Consider the following 27,422-nt stretch of genomic DNA (forward strand, 5'->3'; position numbering starts at 1 on the left):
AAGGTGGATAAGATGCTGAATGAAGGGGTTGTTTACAGAGGGGAAGGCCTAAAGATAGAGGGGAACAAAAATCCCTGATGGCTGGGAAAGATTGAAGGCATGGGGAGAAGGGGACAACAGAGGATGAGATGATTGGATGGCATCCCCGACTCAATGGACCTGAGTTTGAGTAAACTCAGGACAGGGTTATGGACAGGGAAGCCTGGCGTGCTGCAGTCCGTGGGGTCACAAAGAGTCACACATGACTGGGCAACTCAATAACAACAACAATTACTACTGCACGGGTCTGGGGCACGTGCTTTGGGTATTTGCATCAGGATCCAGGTCATGTCCACACACTGCAGTTGATGGATACATCTTTTAAGACTCTTTGAATCCTTCTGTTTTCTGATCTGATCTTTGTGGAAGAAACTTGGTTGTTGGTCCTATAGAGTTTCTCCTAGTGAGAGTAGAATGTCTATAGAAAAGTAAGTTGAGGATAGCTCTAAAAGTGTTCTTACCATTTGATTCCACATTTCTCTCATGGGGTTCTAGTCTGTAGGAATCAAATGCAAATATATAAGGACATATGTTGAAGGGGGTCTTTGGCAGCAGGTTGTAAGGAAGAAAGAAAGTGAAGTCGCTCAGTTGTGTCTGACTCTTTGCGAGCCCCTGGACTGTAGCCCACCCGGCTCCTCCATCCATGGAATTTTCTAGGCAAGAGTACTGGAATGGGTGGCCATTGCCTTCTCCAGGGGATCTTCCTGACCCAGGGATCGAACCTGGGTCTCCCACATTGCGGGCAGGCGCTTTACTGTGTGAGCCACCAGGGAAGCGCAGGTTGTAGAAGAAAAAACAAAAACTGGTGACAATGGACACGCCTACTAATGGGGATGGTGGCTGAGGCCACCATCACACAAGGGATGTAACTGAGCCATCAGAGAAAGTGAGTAAAGTCTTCATATACTGACCTGGAAGCAAGTCGTTGAGTCATGCTTATAGTATAATCCCATTTTGTTAAAAATAACAAAAATGCATAAATATGAATATGTATAAATATCTGTACATGTTTGTATTGTATAGAAAAGTGTGGACATATGTGTTCATTGTAGGGGTTCATTTTAAGTACTTCTGGGGATCTTTTGGGGTCACCAGTGAAGAGGAGGGACAGTCATTAGCCTTTGGTTCATGTTGTTATGCTGGTTTATGGGACGAAGAAAGTGTTCTGCTACAACATTTCAAAGTGCAATGATGGCTATTGGGGAAAAAAAAAGAAACCTCATGGGCCTTTGGGAGGGGCCCATGACTTCATGAGACCCCCCCAGTCAGCCAAGTTCATTTTACTTAACAGTTATTTCATGTTTCTTTTTTTAATAGAAAGAAACCAAAGGAATGATCTCATTGAAAGTAATTCCCAACCAGCAAAATCGGCTTCCAGCACTGCAAGTAGGTGGCAGCATTTTCTCTGTTGCGATGACTGCAGGATTCAGACCCACGGTGTTCTCAGAATTTGATTGAATGATGTGATTCTAATCAGTGGAGCTGCCTAGTACTCTCTGAGCCAAATTGACACAAATTGACTGGCAGGCCTTTGCTGCGTATCCTGCACGTGAGAGCAAAGGCCCATCTCCTGATTCTGCGACCCCCCTTCACACACAGCGCATTGTGGCTTAGGAGGAAAATTGCTTGGGCAGGGCCCTGGCAGATGAACTTTGACAAAAATCACTCTGAAGTTTCTGTTCCAGGTTACTTAATGTGTGATGGTGTAATTTTCTTGTCAAGTAAACTTTTTAAGATTGAAGTTTTGGTATACATGAGCACATAGACAACAAAGTACACAAATCCTAAGTATAAAACCAGATGAATTTTCACAAACTTAACACACCCATGTGACCAGCACCCTGAGAGTCCCCATCCCCATTTCCAGTCCACCAACCCTGACTTCTGACTCCAGAGATGAGTTTTGCCCCTTTGGGGAATTTGTGTAAATTGACTCACACAGTACGAATTCTTTAGTATCTCGTTTTGTTCACTGGGTGTGAAGTCTGTGCTGTAGCAACTGATGATTCCTTCTTTTTTTGGTCTGAATTATTTTTATTTTTTTAAAATTTTAATTGGAGGCTAATTACTTTACAATATTGTGGTGATTTTTGCCATATATTTGCATGCATCAGCCATGGGTGTACATGTGATTCCTTCTTATTCACTTCTCATGAACATGCTCTTGAGGGCCTTCTGCAATTCTAGCTTTTTGGTTCTTACAAAAAAACAAAAAACAGTGCTGCCATGAACCTCATTGTATCTGAGTTTCAGTGCATTTCTGACGAGTTGTGGAGCATGTTCAACTGTAGTGATGTTGCCCAACTGTTTTCCAAGGTAGCTGTACCATTTTCCATTCCCAGCTTCCAGTTCCAGCTCCACCGCATCCTCGCTGAGAATTCTCTGGCATTTTCCCCCTTCCTTTTGGCCATTGTGTTGGTGGTGTTAAAATTTGCTCTCTGCTTGGAAGTGGCGTCTACTCTCGTTTTTTAGTCGGCCTGAATTTCATGAATCTTCAGAGAACAGTGTCGCCTCTCTTGATCCTTTCAACTCTATTTTTCTGTTTCATTGCTTTCTGCTCCTTCCTGCTTTCTTTATTTCTTTGGGTTGGATTTACACCCCTGATCTTCCTATCTGAGATAGCTGGTATTAAGTTCTGACCTAATAGCTTCTTCCAGTCTTTTTTTGCTTCCGTGTATAAAGAAATACTAAATTTCAAGCATAGTAGGTGTTGTTTTTATTTGATAATTTGATAATCAAACACATTTTATTTGCTTGATTTGTTTTGATTTGCTTTGATTTGAAATGATCTTCTCATTTTATGTGATATCAGCAGCAAGAGTTGGGGCATGTTCATAAAGTAGCTGCTTTGTACTCCAGGACAGACAGCTGAGTCCCAGTAACCACACACCATCTTTGCCTCCCTGCTGTCTACGCAGTGCAGACCCTGCTTATTTACAGCCAAACTTTCCACTAATGCAGCGTTCCTCGCCTGCTCTTTCAGATGTTCATGCGCGCGCAGTTTGACTATGATCCCAGAAAGGACAACCTAATCCCTTGCAAGGAGGCAGGACTGAAGTTCATCACGGGGGACGTCATCCAGATCATCAACAAGGATGACAGCAACTGGTGGCAGGGCCGGGTGGAAGGCTCGTCCCAGGAGTCAGCGGGTCTGATCCCCTCCCCTGAGCTGCAGGAATGGTGAGCCATTGACGGATGAGGACCCACGCCCACCACAGAGAACTGCCCAGCTTCCACAATCTGTCATGCCGTGTATCCTTTCTGTTGCTCAATGGGGCCAACCTCCCAGCTTTCCTAGTACAATGGGTGGGGGGCAGGGGCAATGATGCCCTTATGAGCTTGACTGGCTGTTTTATGGCTAAAGGAGCCTGATTAGTTCTCCCTGCATCCACAGATCTCTGTGGCCACAAATGCTTTCCCTCAGCTTACAAAGCAGGCCGTGGCACTGGGACTCAATCCCCACAACCCCAGCGCCCTTCTGAGCCATGATCTTCTGAGTCCTGCAGAAAAAATGAAAGTGAAGTCACTCAGTCGTGTCCGACTCTTTGTGACCCCATGGACTGTAGCCCACCAGGCTCCTCTGTCCAGGGGATTCTCCAGGCAAGAGGACTGGAGTGGGTGGCCATTGTCTTCTCCAGAAGATCTTTCTGACCCAGGGATCGAACCTGGATCTCCCACATTGTAGGCAGACTCTGAGCCCTGCTGAGAACAGTCAAATTTTAAGGATGTGTCCATTATGCACATTTGTGGTACATAGGAAAGGTTATCCCTGTGCCCAAGTTGGATTGCCATCCCTATCAAAACACCCGTAACATTTTTCACCAATGTAGAACAATCCTGAAACTTATTTGGAACCACACACACACACACACACAAAACAAACCCTGAGTTTCCAATGCAATCTTAAGAAAAAAGAACAAAGCTGGATTTAGAACATTTCTTGACTTCAGAATATATTTACAGAGCTACAGTCATCAAAAGAGCATAGTCCTACATCGCTATATTTAAAATGGATAACCAACAAGGGCCTACTGTATAGCACATTGAACTCTGCTCAATGTCATGTGACAGCCTGGTTGGGAGGGGAGTTTGGGGGAGAATGGATACACGTATACAGATGGCTGAGTCCCTTTGCTGTTCACCTGAAACTATCACAATATTGTTAATTGGCTATACCCCGATACAAAATAAAAAGTTTAAAAAATAGCATAGTAGTGGCACAAGAACAGACACACAGACCAATGGAATGGAACAGAGAGCCCAGAAATAAACACATGTACTTAACATCAATTAACCTATGACAGAGGAGGTAAGAATATGCAAAGGAGGAAAGACAGTATCTTCAATAAGTGGTGCTAGGAAAACTGGACAACTGCATTTACTTTACAAAATAAAATTAGAATATTTTTTCACACCATTTACAAAAAGAAAAGGGATTAAAGACTGAAGTGTTAGACTAGAAAGTAAAAAACCCCAAGAAAAACTGGCTGCACCGGGTGGCTTGCAGGATCTTAGTTGCTCAACCATGCATTGAACCCACACTCTTGACTGAAAATGCAGACCTCTAAGCAGTGCACTGCCAGGGGATTCGCTATATTCCATTTAAAGTTATAAAATAACGGCCATATGTCCCTATATTATATAATATATCCTTGTAGCTTATTTATTTTATGCATAGCAGTTTTTGTATTGATACCTCTTAATCCTCTACGCCTATATTGCCCCTCCCTCTTCTTTTTCCTCAGTGGTAACCATGAGTTTGTCCTCTGTATCTGTGAGTCTGTTTGTTTTGTCTTATTCATTCATTTGTTTTATATTTTAGATTTCACATACAAGTGATAACTTAAAGTTTTGTTTTTCTCTGAGTTTTCACTAAGCCTAATACTCTCTAGGCCCATCCATGTTATTGTAATTGGCAGGGTTTCATTCTTTTTATTAATGGCTGAGTAATATTCCTCTGTGTGTGTATGCTCACACGTGCATATGCACATGTTACATCTTTATCCGTTCATCTGTTGGTGGACATATAGGTTGTTTCCACGTCTTGGCTATTGTAAATAATGCCTTAAGAGAAAGGGCCGGAGGCAGATGGTTCTAGGGGTTTTGTGTAGAGGGACCGCACAGGCACGTGACCCAGGGCTTTTGCACCAAGAAGCCACTGATGTCCTCTGTTGTATCTTCCCTCCAGGCGGGTGGCGAGTGGGGCCCACTCTGCTCCAAGTGAGGCCCCTAGCTGCAGCCCCTTTGGGAAAAAGAAGAAGTACAAAGACAAGTACCTGGCGAAGCACAGCGCAAGTACGCTCCCCGACTCACTGCTGCTCCTGGTCTCCTGTGACCACATCCCTCTGCCTGGCTCCACACAGTCAGGGCATGTGGGAGGAAGGCTGCTCATCACACTTTCCCCCTAGGGATCCACCCTGACCGCCTTCCAGACCTTTCTCAGTACATCAGCCGACATCAGTATGACCCAGTGCAGGGTTCAAGCCACCTCAGACAGCGGCCTGTTTTCCTGAACTAACTCTGACTGTGTTCTTTACCTGCTGTGGGCACAAGCAGGTTGTAGATAAGAAAGGAAGAATCATCCATGACTGAACTATTGTCTGTTAAATGCCTTCTTCCTGCGGGGAGCATGTTCGAGAAATACAGGAGCAAATCGCAGGACCTGAAAGCACCTGCCAAGTCAGGAGTCTCCATGGAGCCACAGAGGGCAGTTGTGTGACATGGGAGGCGGCAGGATCAGAGTCAGGATGACACTCACATCCCCTGAGACAAAGGCCAGTACAGGCGGTACTGGGGAGATGATGGTGGTAGGGCAGATAGCTGGGGCCAAAAGCTTACAGAAAATTTGAGTGCAAAGAATTGACCGACAGCTGTGTTCAGTTTCAGTGGCAGGGGGTTGGGAAAACCAAGACATAGACCCCAAGGAAGGGCACCCACCATCAAGGGTCAGTCCCACCCGCAGTTGTCCCCGCCAGTGTTCGAGCCTGTCTGGCTAATCTCAACCTGCCTGGTTTGCCCAGTTCTGGGATGACCTTGGTTTGCTTTTTTTTGTCCCTAGTTTTTGACCAGTTGGATGTTGTTTCCTACGAGGAAGTGGTTCGGCTGCCCGCATTCAAGAGGAAGACCCTGGTTCTCATCGGTATCTTTTCTTGCTTTGCTACTGGACACGACATTTCTGTTTGTGTTCCCCTGCCTACAGGATGTACCCTACCTCCATTGCCTCCCTGCCTGGAGGATGTAACCTACCTCCATGCCTTCTCCCCACTCTGTTCCTCCAAAAAAAGTAAGGGGCAGTGAGGAAGAAAAGGAAGCAAGAAGTTGGGTGTCTTGGGCCTCCATATGGAGCAGATTTAAGAGTTTACTGTGTCCTTACCAGGACTCACCTTGGTTCATGTTGCTAGAGAGGGTAAACCTGATACAGTTTTCAGCAACTAATTCTTTTAGGTGGTTTATCTGTCTGGCCAGCAGTAGGGATGCTCTAGGCCTATGCTTGCATTCTCCAGAAAAGGATTCAGGGCTCTTTGAAATGGAGCAAGTCCTCCCTGTCTCTAGAAGGAAAAGGTTAGTTGGTTAGAGGATCTGTTTAAACTTGCAGGAAAAGCCTGTTCCATTCATTTGGGGGGAGTCTGAAAGGCAAATAGCCTTCAGAAAGAAACCGAAAATGTCCTGTGGTAGCCAGCTCCTATGTACAAACGACAGCTGTGTTCTGAATTGTCATCAGGACACCAGGCCCTGAAACCCTTGATCCTCCTGACCCCAGCCCTTCAGAAGCGCATGCACTTTGCTTTGACCTGTCACTGATCGTGGGCTCTGAGAGTTGAAAACCCACGTTAGTCTTCTTTCTAGCCCTGTCTTTGTCTCTGGGGAAAGAAATGGAAGCATTGATCTGCATGCCTGTCTCTGTCCATGCAGGAGCCAGCGGGGTGGGCCGCAGCCACATCAAGAGTGCCCTGCTCAGCCAGAACCCGGACAAGTTCGCATACCCTGCCCCATGTGAGTAGCTCAGGGGCCTGAGGGCCATGGTTCCATAGTGGTCTGTCATTTTGTGTTTTTTTTTTTTTCCTTCTTGGCCATGCCACATAGCTGGGGATATCCCAAACTCCCTGGCCAGGGACTGAACCCATGCTTTGGCAGCAAAGACATAGAGCCCTAACCACTAGACGGCCAGGGAAGTCCCTTCTTTGTGATTTTTTCCCCCCAAACATTTGATGATCAAAAGAAAAGATCATTTGGAAAGGTACAAATTTGTCCCTAGAGTTGCTGCAACTAACAAAGTAGTCATGCTGTTGGTCTGCATAAGGGACATAGTGGCACTTAGGGTCATTCAATAACTTAAAATACAAACTGAGTTCACAAGAGTGGGTGAAAGTAAGAAGAAGTTGGGTCAAAGAAGGGAGACTTTCAGTGCGCTTCCCAGAAATCCAGAAAGCCTGCAGATCGGTTTTATTTTTTAAATTTTTTCACAACACTTTATGGCACGTGGGATCTTAGTTCCCTGACTAGGGTTCAAACCTGTGCCCCAGCCTGCATTGGAGGGTGGAGTCTTAACCACTGGACTGCCTGTGAAGTCTCTGCGGATCTGCTCTGCAAAGATTTCCAGCTTCTGTGTTGGAGAGAGAGGCAACTTTATGACTGCAGGAGGATGGATGCTCACTCTGGAGCATTTAAACGTGTTCCTGGCCCACTTCATTTTCTTGAGTCAGGCCCTGAGGATCCTAATAAGAAAGTGAATTTGCTCAGTCATATCTGACTCTTGGTGACTCCCATGGACTGTAGCCCACCCGGCTTCTCCAGCCATGGAATTTTCTAAGCAAGAGTACTGGAGTGGGTGGCCCTTGCCTTCTCCAGGGGATCTTCCAGACCCAGGGATCGAACCCAGGTCTCCCATTTTGTGGGCAGATGCTGTACCGTCTGAGACACCAGGGAAGCCCTTAGAAGATTCCCTGAATCAGAAGCCCCTTGCACTAAAGGCAGCTGGGGTGGCGGTGGCAATGCCAGGGTCTGTGCCACCGGGAGGCGTGGAGGGAGGCCCCCGAGTGGCTCAGGGATTGACCGGGGTTCTCGGGGTGCAGATACGACACGGCCAGCCCGGAAGAGCGAAGAAGATGGCAAGGAATATCACTTCATCTCCACAGAGGAGATGACGCGGAGCATCTCCGCCAATGAGTTCTTGGAGTTTGGCAGCTACCAGGGCAACATGTTTGGCACCAAGTTCGAGACCGTGCACCAGATTCACAAGCAGGACAAGGTTGCCATCCTGGACATCGAGCCTCAGGTGGGTCGGCGGGGAAGGCTGGAGCAGATGAGAGCATGGTGCTGAAGAGCACAGCTCAGGGGGACCTGCAGGATGTGCATCCCGGCTTCACGGGCTGTCACTGAGGTCACCAGGAGGAAAAGCTGGACCAGCCATGCCAGACACAGTCCTGGCCTTGGCGAGGCCCTAAGATGCTGATTGCCAGGGGTCTGCTGTGACCACTGACTCTTTTTCCCCTCTCTTCTCCCTCCCTCCACTCTGTTTTTTTTCCCCAGACCCTGAAGATCGTTCGGACGGCAGAGCTTTCACCTTTCATTGTGTTCATTGCACCCACTGACCAAGGCATTCAGGTGGGAATGTAGGGTCTGTGCAGGGGGGCGGGAGACCTGACATATGGTTGGCAGGGTGCTGGCAGAGCTCAACATCTTAGCTGCTGTTGTCTTCCTACCCTTGAGGCCAAGAAGACAGAGCACATACATCCAGTCTGTTCCGTTCAGTTCAGTTCAGTTGCTCAGTCGTGTCTGACTCTTTGCGACCCCATGGACCACAGCACGCCAAGCCTCCCTGTCCATCACCAACTCCTGGAGTCTACCCAAACTCCTGTCCTCGAGTCGGTGATGCCATCTAACCATCTCATCCTCTGTTGTCCCCTTCTCCTCCCACCTTCAGTCTTTTCCAGCATCAGGGTCTTTTCTAGTGAGTCAGCTCTTCGCATCAGGTGGCCAAAGTATTGGAGTTTCTGTTCAATGGGGAGTTGTTAACCCACTAGCTAGGCCATTGTTCCAGAAGCACAGAGATGGATGGTGGGCTTAAGAGGGGCAAATGTGGGGGACAGGGACCCTGGACATATGTGGCCCTAGGCCCACAGGGGTTGTGCTGTGGGGAGGGGGGGACCATGTAGGGAAGCCTCCTGGGTCCCTAGGGCCAATGAGCTCCAAACCCCGCTGCAGACACTTTGCTTTTCACTGAACGCATCTGTGGAGACCTTCCTGGGCCTTTCTCAGGAGCTGTGGTCTCCCATCACGTGGATTTAGCTGAATTATTTAGTTCCCTAGGTATTCCCTAGTGGCTCAGATGGTAAAGAGTCTGCCCACAATGAGGGAGACCCGGGTTCAATTGCTGGGTCAGGAAGATCCCCTGGTGAAGGCAATGACCACCCACTCCAGTACTCTTGCCTAGAAACTTCCATGGATGGAGGAGCCTGGTGGGCTACAGTCCACGGGGTCACAAAGAGTCAGATACGAGTGAGTGACTTCACTGTAGTTCCCTCACTGCCTTGACGGCTGTTTAGGTTTAAAACTTTTAATAGCATCAATATGACAATCCATGATTCTGTGTGTGTGCCTCCCATGTACAAATCTGTCTGTGGGAGATTGCAGGCGGCATCGTGTTGGGAATTTTGGATGTGGCGGGGGACTTGCCCCCCTGTTTCAGGAGCATGTCCTGCACTTTCATCTTTGGAGTCTTTTGAATGGGGAAGTGGAATCTCATTGAACTTGGGTGTTTGACTGGAAGTGGTAAAGCATCTTGTCTAGACTCCCAAGGGCCAGGTCTGTCTGTTTTTCTCTGAACTACCTGGTCAGCTCCTGAGCTTATTTTTGTTCAGTCACTTGCCTTATTTCTGGAAACTCTGTGTGAGGGTCATTAGCCCTTAATAATATCAGTTGCAACCTCCCCCCGCCACCCCGCTCAGTTTGGCCTTTTAGTGTTTATTGGGCTTCCCTGGTGGCTCAGCTGGGAAAGAATATGCCCACAATGCAGGAAACCTGGGTTTGATCTCTGGGTTGGGAAGATCCCCTGGAGAAGGGAAAGGCTACCCACTCCAGTATTCTGGCCTGGAGAATTCCATGGACTGTATAGTCCATGGGGTCGCCAAGAGTCAGACATGACTGAGCGACTTGCACTTTGCCTTTCACTTTCATGTTTATTGCTACTGAGACGTCTTCAGGGAGCACTTCTGCATACCCCAGCCCATTAACATTCTCAGGCAAGGGCTTCAGGGTTTTAGGTTTTTTTTTTTTTTTTTTCAGTGAATGAAAGTCACTCAGTCGTGTCCAGCTCTTTGCAATCCTGTGGACTGTAGCTCACCAGGCTCCTCCGTCCATGGGATTTCGCAGGCAAGAATACTGGAGTGGGTTGTCATTTCCTTCTCCAGGGGATCTTCCTGATCCAAGGATTGAACCAGGTTCTCCTGCATTGCAGGCAGATTCTTTACCATCTAAGCCACCAGGGAAGCCCTTAGGCTTTTCAGCACGTGATTCAAAGTTGGGTGGTGGGCACGGCAATCAAGACCTCCACTTGAACCGCCCTGGGCCTCCCGGGCAGGGCACACGCAGCCTGCTCCATCCATGGGCCGCTCCCTTCTCTCCACAGACGGACGCCCTGCAGCAGCTGCAGAAGGACTCGGAGGCCATCCGCATCCAGTATGCGCACTACTTTGACCTCTCGCTGGTCAATAACAGTGTTGAGGAAACCCTGAAGACATTGCAAGAAGCATTTGACCAGGCGTGCCGTTCCCCACAGTGGGTGCCTGTCTCCTGGGTTTACTAAGCTTTGCGCCATAGTGGGAAGTGACTGGGGGCCCCTGTTCAGCCTTTGGAAGTCCACCCCGCCTTGCTCTTTTAAGACCACAGGCTCGCTAGCTGTGTCAGCTTCTAGCTCTCTACAACTCTCCTCATGAGGCCAGTGGGTGTCTTGTCTTCACATTTCTGAAGGGCTGGGCTGATTTCCTGACGGAGCAGGATTTTCAAAGTATCCCTGCACATTGAGGGCTAGAAGCACTCGGCCAAGGCAGCTGCTAATCACAGCTAGTGCCCACAGGGAGGAAAAGCAATGGACCCCCTGGCCCTCTGAAACCTGCACGCCATTTACCTTTGGTCACACCAGGCATTTCATGTGTCTTTGAAGACAGCATTTGTCACTACGACTTTCTACCCTGCCAAATCAAACAGCTGTGCAATAGGATGCGTCTGCTCTAGGGAAACCCTCAAAAGCAATAAAGTTATTGCTGTGTTAAAGTGCCAGTAAACTTGTGCCTTTTAACTCTCTGGTTCCCAGCTGCGCCCCAAGCCCCTGGGGTGCGGAGATGCCTCTCCCGTGTTCTGAAGTCTCTCTCAAGCTTGTGATGACCTTAAGCCTAGAGGTCAGACTCAACTGGATTTCTGGGCGCAGGTGGCGGTGTCTACATGCACATGAACATGTGTGTGTGGTGTACAATGACACGCTGGGAGCCAAAGTGTAAAGGGACTGACTCTACATTCTGCTCCGGGGAGGAGGGGTCACGGGGCGTGCTCTGAACTGCTTTGCTTCCACTTGCTTTGGACTTGATTTTGATACACCTACCAGATGTTTTTATTTTTTTCCTCCTGAAAGCTACTCCCTTTTAGCTTTCTCTTGCATTCTGGACACCCAGACCAACTGCCCGGGTGAAGGTAACATTCCCAGAATAAACTCCATTGGCTCTCAGGAACCCAGGTGCAGCTGTACCCTCAAGACTTACATGAGGCTGGTGTCCATGTACAGGCACCTGAGAGTGTCTTACCCTGGATGGGAACCCACCATGGGCGCTTCCTGGAGGCATTATATCCTGGCATGCCTAGGGCAGGGGAAAGCCAGCCTTGGGCTGGCATGTCCAGGTGGCTCTCAAGGGTCCCGGGCAGTGGAGGCCACCAGAAACCATCACTGGGAACGTGGCCCTGACCCTTGCTGCATTCGCACGCCCCTCCCCACCAACTCCACATACTGTTTCTGGTTCCGAATCACCTCCCTGGCCATCAGCACAAGCTTCGGCGGCTCCTGGCGTGGGTGTCTGAGCCCAGATGTCTGCAGGTGCCTAAACAATCCCTTGTCCCCCACCTCCCGCCTACCACAAACACGGAGAACCTTTCTCCTGTGATTGTGGAGATCACCAAATTGGCGATTATCCCATCTTGAAGATGCTGGAGTATCTGATTCCACGCCAGGCCCTAAGGGAAATGTTACCGGACACAGAAAAAGGGAAAAGCACCACATTTCCACTAGGACATAAAAGATCTCTACATTTTTAATTGCCATGTCTTTTTTTGTTGTTGTTCTGCTAAATTGTAGATCAACATTAGAAAAATCCAACAGGAATACTTAAAAAACTTCAGAAGGAAATTTAATCAGTAAAAATTACAACCTTCTCCCAGCAGGGAAAGAAACGGAGGAGTAAACAAAGCCTAGAGGAAGGGTTTTTTTTTTGGGGGGGGGGGGGACTGAGCTCACAAACACAACTAGCCAGGTGGAATCAGGTGCCTGAGGTGGTGTGTATATGTACAAGCTGTGAAGTGTACACAGGGGAGGGCATGGAAAGAGCATACAAGACAAGCGTGCCAGAACCCTCAGCCAGGCCTCCACCTGGAAAGGAAATCCAGGTGACCGAGGGAACTCTTGACACGAGACCGCTGTCCTCAGCACACTGGCAAAAAAAAAAGATTATCCCCTCAATAACATGGTTGTTTTTTTTTTTTCACTTGCTCTAGACCATTTTGTGGAACCGCCTTTTTTTTGTTTAGAAACTTTTTAGACGAGGGAAGTGGAGAAGCCAACTGGGAGAGGCCCAGGATGGTCAGCCAGCCCCGGGAAACAGCCGTGGGTGGGCACTGGGCAGCGCTGGATCTGCAGGGGAGGTGCTGTGAGTCTCCTGGGTGGAGCAGTAGACGCCACCCAGTCCACCCCCTTCACCAGGGTCCTTACAACAGGACAAGATGGGGCAGCCATGCCAGGGGGCGTCAGCAAGGGCTCTGAGCTGCTCCCACATGCTGGCCTCTCCACCCTTCTGGGGACCTCAGGTCCCCTCCCTCGAGGACCAATGGAGCTCCAGGTTCACAATAAGGCTTTGATGGCTCCTCCCACCTGGATGCTGTGCCACACGTGGCTGCCCCTACTCGGAGACCATTTCAACTTTGATTTTCTTCTTCTTCTTCTTCTTGGTGCTGTCACTGTCCTGGGAGGAAAAGCAAGCAAGCATTTCATAAGTACCACCACTTCCCCAGTCCCACCCCGTTGGGGTAACCAGAAGGTGATGCTTGTGACCCGGATGTCCTGGGTGACATCAATCTTGTGGATCATCGTCCTGAGTTTTTCACTGATGCCTTTGCCTTCACACTCCCCAGCTCCGCAGACTCCCAACCCACCACACACAGAATCCTAACTGAGCCGATGCTAGGAAACCTGGGCCCATCCCTTCCTCCCTCCTGGGCAGTGGGCAATGCCTTCCCCTCTCAGGGACCCAGGGGGGGCCCAGGTCCTGGGCCTGCCTGCACACACCCCAGCTCCTGGCTTATCCACAGTAGCTTTGGCCTTCTCCTTCTTTTTCTTCTTCTTTTCCTTCTTGACTGCCTGCGGAGCCACCAGGGACGTGTCCTCACTCTCGCTCTCTCGCTTCCGCTAAGATGGAGACCACGGATGCACGTTAGATCCGAGACCAACGTGGACGAGAACGTTTTCAGTGAGTCACAAAAGGTGGGGAGCCAGTCCAAGAGGATCCTGATGGGATCCAACAGGAAGTTTGCAAAAACCCCTGAAGGGGCCTGGTTTAGCAGGCATTCAGAGACTGTCATGCCTGAAGGCCAGGAAGCCAAGGGCACTGCCGGAGTGCAAGGGCAACACAGAAAGGCCGCCTCCTCCCTGGGGTGCTCCCGGGAGCCCTCAGAGGGAGCAGGTGGGTTAGGAACCCCACCTGCCAGGTTCCATGGCAGGCCCTTTCCAGGACATTCAGTGCCACCCGCAGTAACAGACAAGCCACTGTGCCATCTGATGCCAGTGGCCCCCAGCCCTGAAGCCACCACGTGCACAGGTGTTCACTGGCCTTCTGCCGAGTTCCGCCTGGCCCCGAGTGTCCCCATCTCGATTCCAACATGCTCCTGCCACTCTGTTCCACGGCTGTGGCCTGAGCTCAGCCAGCAGCCCAGGCCGGTCTAAGCCCCAGGCTAACAGAACCCCACAACAGACACAACAGACCAGCAGCTGGTGGGGCTGGGAGTGTTCCAAAGCCAGCACAGCACACCACTCACCTTTGGGGTTTTCACTACCTCAGCAACTACTGGCGTGGCTTTGACTGCTTTGGGTGGCACGTCTTTCTTGGCAGAATTGCTACGAGAGGAGCAGAAGCAAAGGGTAAGGGTCGCAGACCTGCTGTTCTCAGAGGTCCGGCTGCACAAAGGCATATCCAGCCAGTCGAAAGCCACCATCAGAATACTGATGCTGGACAGAAGAGCTCACCACTGCCACTCGCAGCCTGACTCCATCTAGAGTCCCACAAGCCAGGCTGACAAGGGATAACCATTGGCTGCGTGGGGCCCAATGCCCTGACCTGCCCGGGGCGGCTGGGGTTCAGCGCCAGCCCCCAAGGCGAGTCCCAACAGCCCTTCCCTGAGCACGTTTCCTCCATATCTGGCTCTGTACTCATTGGAAGAACTGATGTTGAAGCTGAAACTCCCAACACTCTGGCCACCTGATGTGAAGAGCTGACTCATTTGAAAAGACCCTGATGCTAGGAAAGATTGAAGGCAGGAGGAGAAGGGGACAACAGATGATGAGATGGTTGGATGGCATCACTGACTCAATGGACATGAGTTTCAGCAAGCTCCGGGAGTTGGTGATGGACAGGGAGGCCTGGCGTGCTGCAGTCCATGGGGCTGCAGAGTCAGACACAATTGAGCAATTGAACTGAATTAAGTTGAGGTCTTCACCAGAGTGGCCGGGAGGCAGCATCCAGCACTCAGAGCTCCACGCCCTTCCCTCCTCCCCTGCCGTCAAGGGACCCCAGCATCCAGGCAGGCCCCCTGTCCACTGCAGGGCTGGCCAACAGCCACCCTCACCTGTAGTCGACGTACTCTTGTGTCCAGGTGGTAGGTGTGCTGTCGGTGGGCTTGCCGTGCTTGTCCAAAAGGCCCTGCTTGATCATCAGCTTCTTCTGACTTGCCTGGAGGACCGGCAGGGTGTCCAGGTTACAATAGTATTGACGCAAAGCAGGTATCATAACCACACACACACATAGCAGAGCACTCAGAATTCACCCTCTTCCATGGGTGCAGACATGCGACTCTCAAAGGGCTTGCTGTATTCCTGGGAGCCTCTGCGGTCTCATTTGTACCACCTGCCATTCCAGCGGCCCCAGATGCTTCCCTCCCCACTTCACCTCAATATCTCACATCATGTATTTCTATTGGAGTGGCTCAAGCAGAGATCCCTTGCCCCGATTCCCTGACCAGGCCAAAGCCCTCATGGTGGACTCGAGGTGCCAGGGACCTTGCCACACCCCTTCACAGGGCCCTCAACTATGCCGAAAGTCACCACTCTGTGGTGCAAGTGGACTGAGGTCCATCTACAATTCCCTTAGCCTAAAGATTCTCAGGTCCAAGTGAGGCAAATTTCTAACCAGCACTGAATTCCCAGACCCTGGCACGATGCCAGGATATGGCAGTGGAGACACACCAAGAGCTGCTCAAGTATTCAACAAAGCAAAATACAGTGCTGCACAGGGCACAGGCCCAGTCCCACTTACTTACTTTTGGCCCTAAACCCCACTTCCGAGGGTAAGTGTCTCTCTCCATGATAACTCTCTTGATCTTGGCTACAATGCCGTGGTCGCAGGTGGAGATCACTGCTGTGGTCATCAATGCAATTGCTGCAGGCGTTGGAAAGAGATAAAAGGAAAGACTTGATAACCAATGAGGCCAAATGCTGCCATTTTATACAAGTTTTACAAACTTCGTGAAAACTTGTAAGCTTGGACTTTCCTGGTGGTCCAGTGGTGAAGAATTCACCTTCCAATACACGGGACACGGGTTCAATTCCAAGTTGGGGAACTCAGATCCCACATGCCACAGGGCACCTACGCCAGGGTGCCACAAGCAGTGAGACCACGCACAACCAGAGAGAAGCCCGCATAGCCCAACGAAAGATCCTGTGTGCTGCCACTAACACCCAACACAGCCAAACAGATAGATGATTTTTTAGAAAACAATCTCATTGTTGAAATAAAACTGTTAAGATCTACTGCCTTGAGGTTTCCATTGCGGAGAGTTGCATATGGAGAAAATCCACCATCAGGGGAAGACAGCCTGTGAAATCATGTTCCACTTATCAAGTGCAAAAAAATACTGATACTAATCACACTCATCAAAACCTATGCTTTGGACATCCTCAGAGGAGACTTCTTAAGAGGTATTCAACTGGCCAAAACATTTGCGTTTTTCAGTTACACGTCTCAGAAAAATCCAAATCCATTTTTTGGCCAGGCCGATATATCCAAAGCTCTTCAATGTGCATTATTTACACCAGGAATAAAGTGTGTCATCAGGATCCCTTTCCAGCTATGCACAATCAAGGTGGCCACAGAGTGGCCAGCAGCCAGAGGGGAAGGGCCACCTTGATAACAAACCCCAAAGACATACATGTCATGCTTGGAGCTCAGATGGGGACAATCCAACAGTAGCTAAAGTTGCGCAAGTTAGCATTGCACAGAGAGGGAGTGGACTGAAGGTTCCGCAGTTACCACCTTTATTCCCCACCTGTTGATGATTTCTTCTCTTACTGGAGAGCTAAACCACTGAGACAAGGCTCCTGACAGCAGCTGGCGAGACAAGAGGAAACCCCGCTGACCCCTTCTCACACATGCCTGTCTGAACCGGACCTTTGGGCTGTGACCACCCCACAGACCCCAAGGAACACAGGGATTTATTCGGTCACCCCACGGGGCCAGTCCTCGGGCATGCCCTCCAAGGGAGCCTGGCTGTGATGGTGCAGAGCGGACAAGGGCCGCTTGCCTCTTACCCATGCAGATGGCCTCCCCTTTGGTGGTGATGACCACGATCTCCTGATTGACCTCAATGCCGTCCTCGTAGCGCAGGACACCTGGGAGCATGATCTTTGCCCCGTAGCAGATGGCGTTCACCTGGCGGGATGACAATCCCATGAGTGCCCCCGTCACAGGGTGGCCCCTGCCCTCCACCCCACCCCGCACTGGGCCAGAGCAGGTCGGGGGGACCAGTGAGCACCCCCTACCCATGCCAGAGGCACGACGGCATCCACAGGCTGCCATGCAGCTTGGATCACAGCCGCCACCCACCACAGGTTGATTCAGAAATGTAACCAGGGCTGGAAGTCGCTACTCCTGTTCAGAGTTTACCTGTTCTCTATTTCTCAGCATGAAGGGAAAACACCATAACAGAGCTAGGTAATAACTACCTCCCCAGGTCATATTCCTAGGTAATAATTACATCCCCAAAGGAATGAACAAGCAACACTGCTAAGGCCTGCTGATCCAATCCTACACGTTTTGACATGTCCTTTACGGACCCAGAGATACATACCAAGGCCAACTCTCCCTGAGTCTGCCCACACTCGAAGTGTCCAATCCACCTGAGGGTCTTGTATTCACTCGCCACATTTCTCCCCTCCCTTGAAATTCCCCCAGAAGCCACTAATTTGACCACAGCAAAAGGGAATCACATTCATGTTGTTTGTCTTGTGTATTGTTTTCTCTGTCATCACAGGGGCAACTGTGGTATGCCTCTTCAGGTTTTTGTCTTTTATTATACACTCTAACATCTATACAGTCAAACATGTATACAGTTTAAGATCTGAGTATGAATGAACAAGCTCAAATTATTAAATATATACACGATTACTTTCTATGAGATTATTTAGTATGCATACTAAGAAAAAAGGCTTGATAATCTCCACGATGTTTACGTTTTATGGCCTCAAATTGGGATTTATTTCAACAAAGCCTTTAATGGAGATTCCGAAAGGAGAACTAGCCAACTCTCTAATCTCAATCTTTTATCCCCATCAAAACAACTTTTTCTAGCAATAGTTAAAAAAAAAAAAAACAACCCAAGGTGTCTTAGGCACATGCAAAACTACCAGTTTATGGAAGAGCAAATTTTATGTACCACTAACAGTCTATTTCTTGAACCAAGTTACTTACTCTAAATGTTTTATGGAATTAGGCCCAATATTAAAATTTACTTTATATTTGGTTTTCACTTAATAAAGTTAATTATAAATACTTCCATTAACAAAAATAAATTAATCCAGTGCCCAATATACAAAACCAGAAAAAAAAGAAAAGAAACCCCAAGGAAAATAGTGGTTGTAAGATCACAAAATCCTATTTTATCTCTTTAAATAGAATGAAATTTTCAGGCCACGGACCACATCTCCTCTCCTGGGCTCCCATTTTGTGCAAACAGAACTTACTGCACTATCTTTCATGACTAGCCGTTTATGAGACGTCAACAGCTTTTCCAAAGGGTAAACGACTCGCCGCAGGTAACTCTCATCCTTATGGTTGTCATACAGCCATTGGGCATCAAGCACGTCATGCATCGTCACCATGTGGTCCTGGGAAGTAGCCGCGCATGAAAATTAATCAAGTGCCATTGTACCCCCAATAGGCAAATGGACCTCACACTTCCAGACACTGAATCAGTTTTGTCTCGCCTGCTAGTCCAAGCTAGTCTTTGGTCTGTTTTCAGTCACCTCTGTAACTGGTGGTCTAGTAAACCTAAGCAGGCATATCTGTAGGCTAGGGAGTAAATGAATAGAGAGTAACAGTCTCCATCCACACACACCCCACCCTGTGTTTTAATGTCCCAAAGTTTAATTAACAGAACAGGGAAGCTGCCCCGCACTGAACTCAACACTTTGGAAACTGCCCTTTCTAGGATGGGAAGTAGGTAGAGTTCTACCAAGGGCTGGAAGATCTAAGTATCAGCCGGCTTTAAGAAAAAAAAAAAAAAAAACAACTCCTTAAAAATAAAAAAAAAACAACTCCCACCAATGACATACCTTTTCACTCATGACTCCAGAACGAACCCTCCGGAGTTCCTGCATCTGACCACCAACTCCCAACAACAAACCAAGGTGAACACACAGCGTCCGAATATAAGTGCCAGCCTCACAACTCACCCAGAAGATTCCTAAAACACACGCACACACAAAAGTAGAACATATTTTCCTAAGTAAACACATGAAAGAAAGAAAGTGAAGTCACTCAGTTGTGTCCGACTCTTTGCAACCCCATGGACTGTAGCCCACCAGGGAATCCCTTAGGGAGAAAGGTATTGAGTATGATGTTTACTTAAGTCTTTCTTTATGGATACCCATATCAGGTTGAGGAATTATTCTTCTATGCTTAACTCACTGAATACTTTTTATTATAAAAGGGTGGGCTTCCCTGGGGGCTCAGATGGTAAAGTGTCTGCCTGCAATGTGGGAGAGACCTGGGTTCGATCCTTGGCTCAGCAAGATCCCCTGGAGTAGGCAATGGCCACCCACTCCAGTACTCTTGCCTAGAAAATTCCATGGATGGAGGAGCCTGGTGGGCTACAGTCCATGGGGTCGCAAAGAGTTGAACACAACTGAGCGACTTCACTTTCTTTAAGTAAACACATGACCAGGTGAGAAACCCAGTTATTCTCTACCTGCAGCAGTGAAACTGGAGATGACACAAGCCACAACTACCCCATACACTCAAGGCAGCTACTTTTACCAGATTCTGATTCTGGAAAATTCATTCAACACCAGAGTGCTCTGTGTCAGCTCAGTGCCCCACAGGCTTGAGGACCCACCTAATCGTCTTTCAGGGTCATACTCTATCATTTTGCTCTCGTAGATGGTTCTGACTCGGAGTTGCCTTTTTACTGCAGCAATAAGTGGAGGTCGCTGGAATAAGGCACCTGTCAGGGTTTCTAGGGCCTGGCAAGAAACACAAACGAAATTGCTCTTACTGCATGGACTCTCAAAGATGATCAAAGGGCAGATTTGAGGAGTTTAAGGGCACAAGTGACACACAGAAGTTCTCTTGCAATCACTAAAAAGGGCCTTTTCAATTTCTGATTCCTTCTGCATCTCCACATGGGTGGCTCAGGACTGATCAGAAGCCTCTCCTCAGAAGGCACATGAGCAGAAGTGCCTCTGCCGTCTGCAGTCACCTGCCCAGGTTGGCCCAGTGGCTCAGGTGGCTTCCCTCCAATGACAGACTTACCCTGGAAAGCTGAGTCCCCCCTTCGATAGCATTGTGCAGCCGGACAATCCCCACATACTCTTTGCCTGTAAAATGACAAGAGTAGTCAGGTGTGGCCACTGAGTTTGCTGTTATTTCCTATATGTTTGTATCACTCGTAATCTTGTGCAGCCACGGAAAGCAGGAAAATTTCTATCAAATCTGCAGGAAGACAGATTTCAGGGTGCAGATGTAGGAAAGGAACGAAGACCCTAATGTCGTAGGTTCAACTCTCAACATGCTGAGAAGGACAAGAACACCTGTGAACAGCCTGTCTGGAGGGCACCTTGCAAGGCCAAGAATAATTTTCCCTGATGACAACAAGGAAGCATTATTTTAGGCAGAAGCTGCAGGGTATTTCAAGGAGCCTGAAGTGACAGGCCTGCAGCCAGACTTGGACTCAGCTCTGCCTCAGGGCTAGAAGCAGATCCACTTGGCTCCACATGTTTGTCAAAAGCACCCAGAACTCCCAACAAGGCAACCTCATCAGGATCTGGCAGAAAACAGAAGGCACATACCAAGCCAGAGTATCCCTTGCTTCTGTTTTTTTTTTAAATTGGGTTTGTAAGATTTTACCAACGTAAGAAATCACTTCTGAAAGCCACATGCAGAAGGGCAAGGAAACACAGAAAGACTTCCCATCTTCAAGCTACCCCGTCCTTCCTCCCATTCTGATTTACCTGCACTCTGCTGTGATTTCACCAAGCGAGTGGCTCGTTCGATGCACACTATTAAACAACCAGTCACCTTGGGATCCAGGGTTCCACTGTGTCCCGTCTTCTCGACCCGAAGTATTCGCCGGATCCAGGCTACCACCTCATGGGAAGAGGGGTTGGAGGGCTTATCAAGGTTAATGAAACCTGTCCTAGATTGGGAAAGAAATTACTGTGTCATCAACTCTGGGCCTCGGATGAAAACTAAATTTGCAGAGTAAAAACCAAGTGTTGACCATGGGCACAGGTTATCATATATATTGAGGGCATGTCACCACCTCCTTGAATAACTGATGTGAAAGGGTCATTGAGCAAAGAAGTGTGTGCTTGCTCCCAACACGCTTACCTGATGTAGTCCCCAATCTCCCTCTTCAGAGGATTTGAACCACAAGGAAGAGGTGTGTAATGTGTTGTCCTTACATTTAGCTTATCAAAATTCTAGAAAGCAACGATACAACACAAAATAAGCAATAAATCATTAACATGTGGAAAATTAAGTCAGGACCACTACGAACCATGATAAGGCGACCCTTTGGGTTCCTGTTTTGGATCTTGCTTCTGTATTTCCATTATCTGCTGTGGCAGACTGCTAAGCCCCACCACATGCTGGAGAAATTACCCAAGTAAGAAGAAGACAAATTTTCTCCCTCCTCCAGAAAGACCTCCTGGGGTCCTACAAATGTGGCTTCACCGCACGGGCTTATGTGTAAAATATGGACTAGCTTTGATTTTCTCAGGCACCAAAGGTAGCCAGCTGGAGGATGACTGGTAACATGGTTCCTCACACCTGACCAGCTCACTCCTGCCTTCAACGCTCCCATTCCACTCCTTATATCTGCTTCTCATTGCTCTTTCCAAGCTTCCACCACCAGTCTGAAAACGCTCCCTTCAGTGCAAGTTCATTAGCTTCATGAAGTTGGTACTTCCCACAAGCAGCAATTATTTTTTTTAACTGCCTGTATCTCCCACCTCTAGATTGTACATTCCATGATGGTAGGACTATTGCCAACATGTAAAAATAAGAGAACCAGATGCTATCTAAATAGCAGACACATCTGGCCAAGCAGAAATTCAACTGCATTGAATTATATAAATAAATCTCATATTTAACCTCTTATTTATTGGTTGATTCAAATTTTCTAGGCAAGAATACTGGAGTGTGGCCATTTCCTTCTCCAGGGGATCTTCTCGACCCAGGGATCAAACCCGGGTCTCCCGCGTGGTAGGCAGACACTTTACCATCTAAGCCACCAAGGAATCCTGTCTTTCAGTAAACTTACCTCCTAATCTCATAGCTGGCACCCATTATATCAGTAACGAAATTTTAACTATTCATTACTGAACTACTTTATGAAAAACCCAACAAAATAGTCAGTAACTTCTAGAGTATGTGATACACGCTGGGCACTTAGGCATGTTTCATGGATCACCTCCTGCAACCCTCAATAGGCCTTCTGAAAGAGGAGGTATTATTTGCCAATAGCCTCAGAGAGGTCAAGATTAGCCTAAGGTCACACAGTGCCTGACCCAAAGGGGTCTCAGCATCGAAACCTATGCTGTAAAGCATGTACTACTCCACAAACCAGTAAATGTCTGTAAAGTGAAGCTTCAGTATTCTTGCCTTGAGAACCCCATGAACAGTATGAAAAGGCAAAATGACAGGATACTGAAAGAGGAACTCCCCAGGTCAGTAGGTACCCAATATGCTACTGGAGATCAGTGGAGAAATAACTCCAGAAAGAATGAAGGGATGGAGCCAAAGCAAAAACAATACCCAGCTGTGGATGTGACTGGTGACAGAAGCAAGGTCCGATGCTGTAAAGAGCAATATTGCATAGGAACCTGGAATGTCAGGTCCATGAATCAAGGCAAATTGGAAGTGGTCAAACAAGAGATGGCAAGAGTGAACGTCGACATTCTAGGAATCAGTGAACTAAAATGGACTGAATGGGTGAATTTAACTCAGATGACCATTATATCTACTAATGCGGGCAGGAATCCCTTAGAAGAAATGGAGTAGCCGTTATGGTCAACAAAAGAGCCCGAAATGCAGTACTTGGATGCAATCTCAAAAATGACAGAATGATCTCTGTTCGTCTCCAAGGCAAACCATTCAATAACATGGTAATCCAAGCCTATGCCCCAACCAGTAACACTGAAGAATCTGAAGTTGAACGGTTCTATGAAGACCTACAAGACCTTTTAGAACTAACACCCAAAAAAATGTCCTTTTCATTAGAGGGGACTGGAATGCAAAAGTAGGAAGTCAAGAAACACCTGGAGTAACAGGAAAATTTGGCCTTGGAATGCGGAATGAAGCAGGGCAAAGACTAATAGAGTTTTGCCAAGAAAATGCACTGGTCATAGCAAACACCTTCTTCCAACGACACAAGAGAAGACTCTACACATGGACATCACCAGATAGTCAACACCGAAATCAGATTGATTATATTCTTTGCAGCCAAAGATGGAGAAGCTCTATACAGTCAACAAAAACTAGACTGGGAGCTGACTGTGGCTCAGTTCATGAACTCCTTATTACCAAATTCAGACTTAAATTGAAGAAAGTAGGGAAAACCACTAGACCATTCAGGTATGACCTAAATCAAATCCCTTATGATTATACAGTAGAAGTGAGAAATAGATTTAAGGGACTAGATCTGATAGACAGGGTGCCTGATGAACTATGGAATGAGGTTCGTGACATTGTACAGGAGACAGGGATCAAGACCATCACCATGGAAAAGAAATGCAAAAAAGCAAAATGGCTGTCTGGGGAGGCCTTACAAATACCTGTGAAAAGAAGAGAGGTGAAAAGCAAAGGAGAAAAGGAAAGATATAAGCATCTGAATGCAGAGTTCCAAAGAATAGCAAGAAGAGATAAGAAAGCCTTCTTCAGCGATCAATGCAAAGAAACAGAGGAAAACAACAGAATGGGAAAGACTCTTCAAGAAAATTAGAGATACCAAGGGAACATTTCATGCAAAGACGGGCTCGATAAAGGACAGAAATGGTCTGGACCTAACAGAAGCAGAAAATATTAAGAAGAGGTGGCAAGAATACACTGAAGAACTGTACAAAAAAGATCTTCACGACCAAGATAATCACGATGGTGTGATCACTCATCTAGAGACATACATCCTGGAATGTGAAGTCAAGTGGGTCTTAGAAAGCATCACTACGAACAAAGCTAGTGGAGGTTATGGAATTCCAATTGAGCTATTTCAAATCCTGAAAGATGATGCTGTGATAGTGCCGCACTCAATATGCCAGCAAATTTGGAAAACTCAGCAGTGGCCACAGGACTGGAAAAGGTCAGTTTTCATTCCAATCCCAAAGAAAGGCAATGCCAAAGATTGCTCAAACTACCGCACAATTGCACTCATCTCACATGCTAGTGACGTAATGCTCAAAATTCTCCAAGCCAGGCTTCAGCAATACGTGAACCATGAACTTCCTGATGTTCAAGCTGGTTTTAGAAAAGGCAGAGGAACCAGAGATCAAGCTGCCAACATCCGCTGGATCATGGAAAAAGCAAGAGAGTTCCAGAAAAACATCTATTTCTGCGTTATTGACTATGCCAAAGCCTTTGACTGTGTAGATCACAATAAACTGTGGAAAATTCAGAAAGAGATGGGAATACCAGCCCCACCTGACCTGCCTCTTGAGAAATCTGTATGCAGTTCAGGAAGCAACAGTTAGAATGGACATGGACCAACAGACTGGCTTCAAATAGGGAAAGGAGTACGTCAAGGCTGTATATTGTCACCCTGCTTATTTAACTTATATGCAGAGTACATCATGAGAAACGCTGGACTGGAAGAAACACAAGCTGGAATCAAGATTGCCAGGAGAAATATCAATAACCTCAGATACGCAGATGACACCACCGTTATGGCAGAAAGTGAAGAGGAACTAAAAAGCCTCTTGATGAAAGTGAAAGAGGAGAGTGAAAAAGTTGGCTTAAAGCTCAACATTCAGAAAACGAAGATCATGGCATCCGGTCCCATCACTTCATGGGAAATAGATGGGGAAACAGTGGAAACAGTGTCAGACTCACTGCAGATGGTGACTGCAGCCATGAAATTAAAAGACGCTTACTCCTTGGGAGAAAAGTTATGGCCAACCTAGATGGCATATTCAAACTCAGAGACATTACTTTGCCAACAAAGGTCCGTCTAGTCAAGACTATGGTTTTTCCAGTAGTCATGTATGGATGTGAGAGTTGGACTGTGAAGAAAGCTGAGCACGGAAGAATTGATGCTTTTGAACTGTGGTGTTGGAGAAGACTTTTGAGAGTCCCTTGGACTGCAAAGGAAATCCAACCAGTCCATTCTGAAGGAGATCAACCCTGGGATTTCTTTGGAAGGAATGATGCTAAAGCTGAAGCTCCAGTACTTTGGCCACCTCATGAGAAGAGTTGACTCACTGGAAGAGACTCTGATCCTGGGAGGGATTGGGGGCAAGAGGAGAAAGGGACGACAGAGGATGAGATGGCTGGATGGCATCACTGACTCGATGGATGTGAGTTTGAGTGAGCTCCGAGAGTTGGTGATGGACAGGGAGGCCTGGCGTGCTGCGATTCATGGGGTCACAGAGTCGGACACGACTGAGCAACTGAACTAAAGTACAGAAATTGAGAATTGTTTATAAAATTTGATAGCAGTCTCACACTGTTGCAAAATTTACCTGTATTCCACAAGTGTTGGGTACACTGGAAATTAAAAAAAAAAAAAAAAACAAAAAACCTCAGGTCTTCATCTCAACTACCTTGAGGAACACTGATTTAGGCAGCCTTATCTAGCCTTGCCTAAGTCCAGGATCCATGTTTAATCAACTGCTTAATACTCAGAAACAGTATAAAAGCCACACATTGAGCTGATGCAAAACACATACCTTTAGCAACAGGGGCCACTGAGAAGTGTCCAACTGAGCCACTTTGGATTCAGGTTTGATGAGAAATTCTTCAGCATGTTGTATTTCCTTCCAGAGGACAGAAACACAACTTGTTAAGACTACCCACTTGAATCTGAACCCTTCCATTACAACCACCAAAGTCTATGCCTGTGCAATAAAAAACAAGGTGTCTATGCCTGTTCACTGAGATCTCCATAGGAAAGAGAAGAAATGAATGAAGAATTGAGAAAAATAAGTGAAGTGGCACCAAGATGGGAATAGCGAATTTAAGAGAAAAGAGGGATAGTGGGTCTGGTAAGAAAGATAATTTCAGGGAAAGCAGTCACTGTGGGCAACACCATTTAGCAAAGTGTGCCTGACAGCAGAGACCTAGGCTGGATAGAGCTTTGTAGTTTCTATCTCACGATGACACCCCGTTCCTTCAAAATCTTTAGAAACACTTCTTTTCTGCAATCTGGCCTCTAAGAAACCTTTCTTTTGAGTCGGAGCAGAGTAAAAATATTCCTACTCACCGCCACAGCCTCCTCTGGTAATGATTTTCGCTCCTTTTTCTTCTTGTGTTTCTTCGGCAAAATAAGGACTTAAAAAACACACACAAGAATTGGGAGTTTTCCCCGAAAATCAAGGCGATCGAGTTGAAAATAGAGGACGCATCAGGGCAGCTGAAAAACGGCCGTCTGGTATAGGCTCGTAGGGAAAGCGAGGGGGGTCAGGCCAGTGCCCGGAGCGGCGGGCGGGCTCGCGACAGCAGCCGCACGTGTCCCCCTACAGCCCGGTTCACCACGTGGCCGCGCGGGGCTGAAAAGCCCTCAGCCCGCAAGTTCCATCAGGGACCGTCCGACGGTCCTCAAGGGCTTGGGGCCCCTAGAACTTCTTTTTCGCCTGGGAGCTCCGCGCCCGCCCGAGCCCCTTGGCCCCTTCTCTTCCCTTCCTTGCGCGGCGCTGACCACGGCGGCAGAACGGGGGAGCGCGACCCAGGCCCTGTCGGCGGGAGGCCTGGGCCTCATGGCGTCACGTCACCGCGGGGGCCTCTCAATCTCTCGCCCTCACCCCGTGGAGCCAAGGCCAAGCGACAAGGTCGGCAGGAGGCGCGGCGGCTGGAGCCAGCGGACAGTTCTAGCCTCGATGTCTGCCACCCCCCACCCCCGGCTCCCCCCATCGGAGGTGGCGACCCGGGCCCGGCCTGCCAGCCACCGGAGAACCGCCCTCACCTTCCGCGTCCGCCATGTTGCCCCGCTGAGCTCGCGAGCCGCGTGGGCCACCGCCGCCAAGGAAGCGCCTGCAGGCTCCCGCCGCCGTCAGGCTGCGCCGCTAGGCCCCGCCCACCTGTGCGCCGCCCCGTGCGTGTCGTGCAGAGGGGCGGGGCGAGGCGGCGCGGAGTCCCCAGCGCGCGCTGGCCGGCCGCACCATCTCATTGGCGGCCGCGGCGGCCCGCGCTCGCACCGCCGCGCGGGCGCCTTGG

The 27,422-nt window shown here is 48.3% G+C and overlaps 2 protein-coding genes and 2 non-coding genes across 4 annotated transcripts in view; 1 reads left to right on the forward strand and 3 right to left on the reverse strand.

The window, feature by feature from the left end:
• MPP1 (membrane palmitoylated protein 1) overlaps positions 1-11,310 on the forward strand; it is a 30,292-nt gene extending 18,982 nt beyond the window's left edge. The window contains exons 5-12 of the mRNA XM_040265515.1: positions 1,357-1,425; positions 3,023-3,219; positions 5,228-5,334; positions 6,098-6,178; positions 6,952-7,032; positions 8,112-8,314; positions 8,569-8,643; positions 10,667-11,310. Coding sequence (XP_040121449.1) covers positions 1,357-1,425; positions 3,023-3,219; positions 5,228-5,334; positions 6,098-6,178; positions 6,952-7,032; positions 8,112-8,314; positions 8,569-8,643; positions 10,667-10,843 — 990 coding nt within the window. The 3' untranslated portion in view covers positions 10,844-11,310. The remainder of the gene's footprint in view (positions 1-1,356; positions 1,426-3,022; positions 3,220-5,227; positions 5,335-6,097; positions 6,179-6,951; positions 7,033-8,111; positions 8,315-8,568; positions 8,644-10,666) is intronic.
• A 1,009-nt stretch (positions 11,311-12,319) lies between these two features.
• DKC1 (dyskerin pseudouridine synthase 1) lies at positions 12,320-27,284 on the reverse strand. Its single transcript, XM_040265505.1, has 16 exons — positions 27,172-27,284; positions 26,473-26,540; positions 25,940-26,026; positions 21,390-21,481; positions 21,011-21,195; positions 20,313-20,377; positions 19,897-20,023; positions 19,115-19,245; positions 18,524-18,667; positions 17,093-17,213; positions 15,826-15,944; positions 15,136-15,239; positions 14,329-14,407; positions 13,583-13,702; positions 13,169-13,259; positions 12,320-12,731 (listed from the first exon to the last, which is right to left on the reverse strand). The coding sequence occupies exons 1-15, from the start codon at positions 27,185-27,187 to the stop codon at positions 13,197-13,199; spliced, it is 1,521 nt and encodes a 506-aa protein (XP_040121439.1). The 5' UTR covers positions 27,188-27,284; the 3' UTR covers positions 12,320-12,731; positions 13,169-13,196.
• Positions 14,478-14,609, reverse strand: LOC120882696. The gene has a single exon (XR_005725556.1). It is a non-coding gene; the product is annotated as a small nucleolar RNA SNORA56 (small nucleolar RNA).
• On the reverse strand, positions 18,843-18,976 carry LOC120882694. The gene has a single exon (XR_005725554.1). It is a non-coding gene; the product is annotated as a small nucleolar RNA SNORA36 family (small nucleolar RNA).
• Positions 27,285-27,422: the final 138 nt, after the last annotated feature.

The sequence above is a fragment of the Oryx dammah genome, unplaced genomic scaffold (genome assembly GCF_014754425.2).
Source record: "Oryx dammah isolate SB20612 unplaced genomic scaffold, SCBI_Odam_1.1 HiC_scaffold_23, whole genome shotgun sequence".
NCBI classification, from domain to species: domain Eukaryota; kingdom Metazoa; phylum Chordata; class Mammalia; order Artiodactyla; family Bovidae; genus Oryx; species Oryx dammah.

What these genes read in the sequence shown, in the direction of transcription:
- DKC1 (XM_040265505.1), bottom strand. An exon ending in AGTGGCCCCTGTTGCTAAAG is followed by an intron (nt 21,482 to 25,939) that starts GTATGTGTTTTG and finishes GTTGCTTTCTAG; the next exon opens with AATTTTGATAAGCTAAATGT. An exon ending in GAGATTGGGGACTACATCAG is followed by an intron (nt 21,196 to 21,389) that starts GTAAGCGTGTTG and finishes TTCCCAATCTAG; the next exon opens with GACAGGTTTCATTAACCTTG.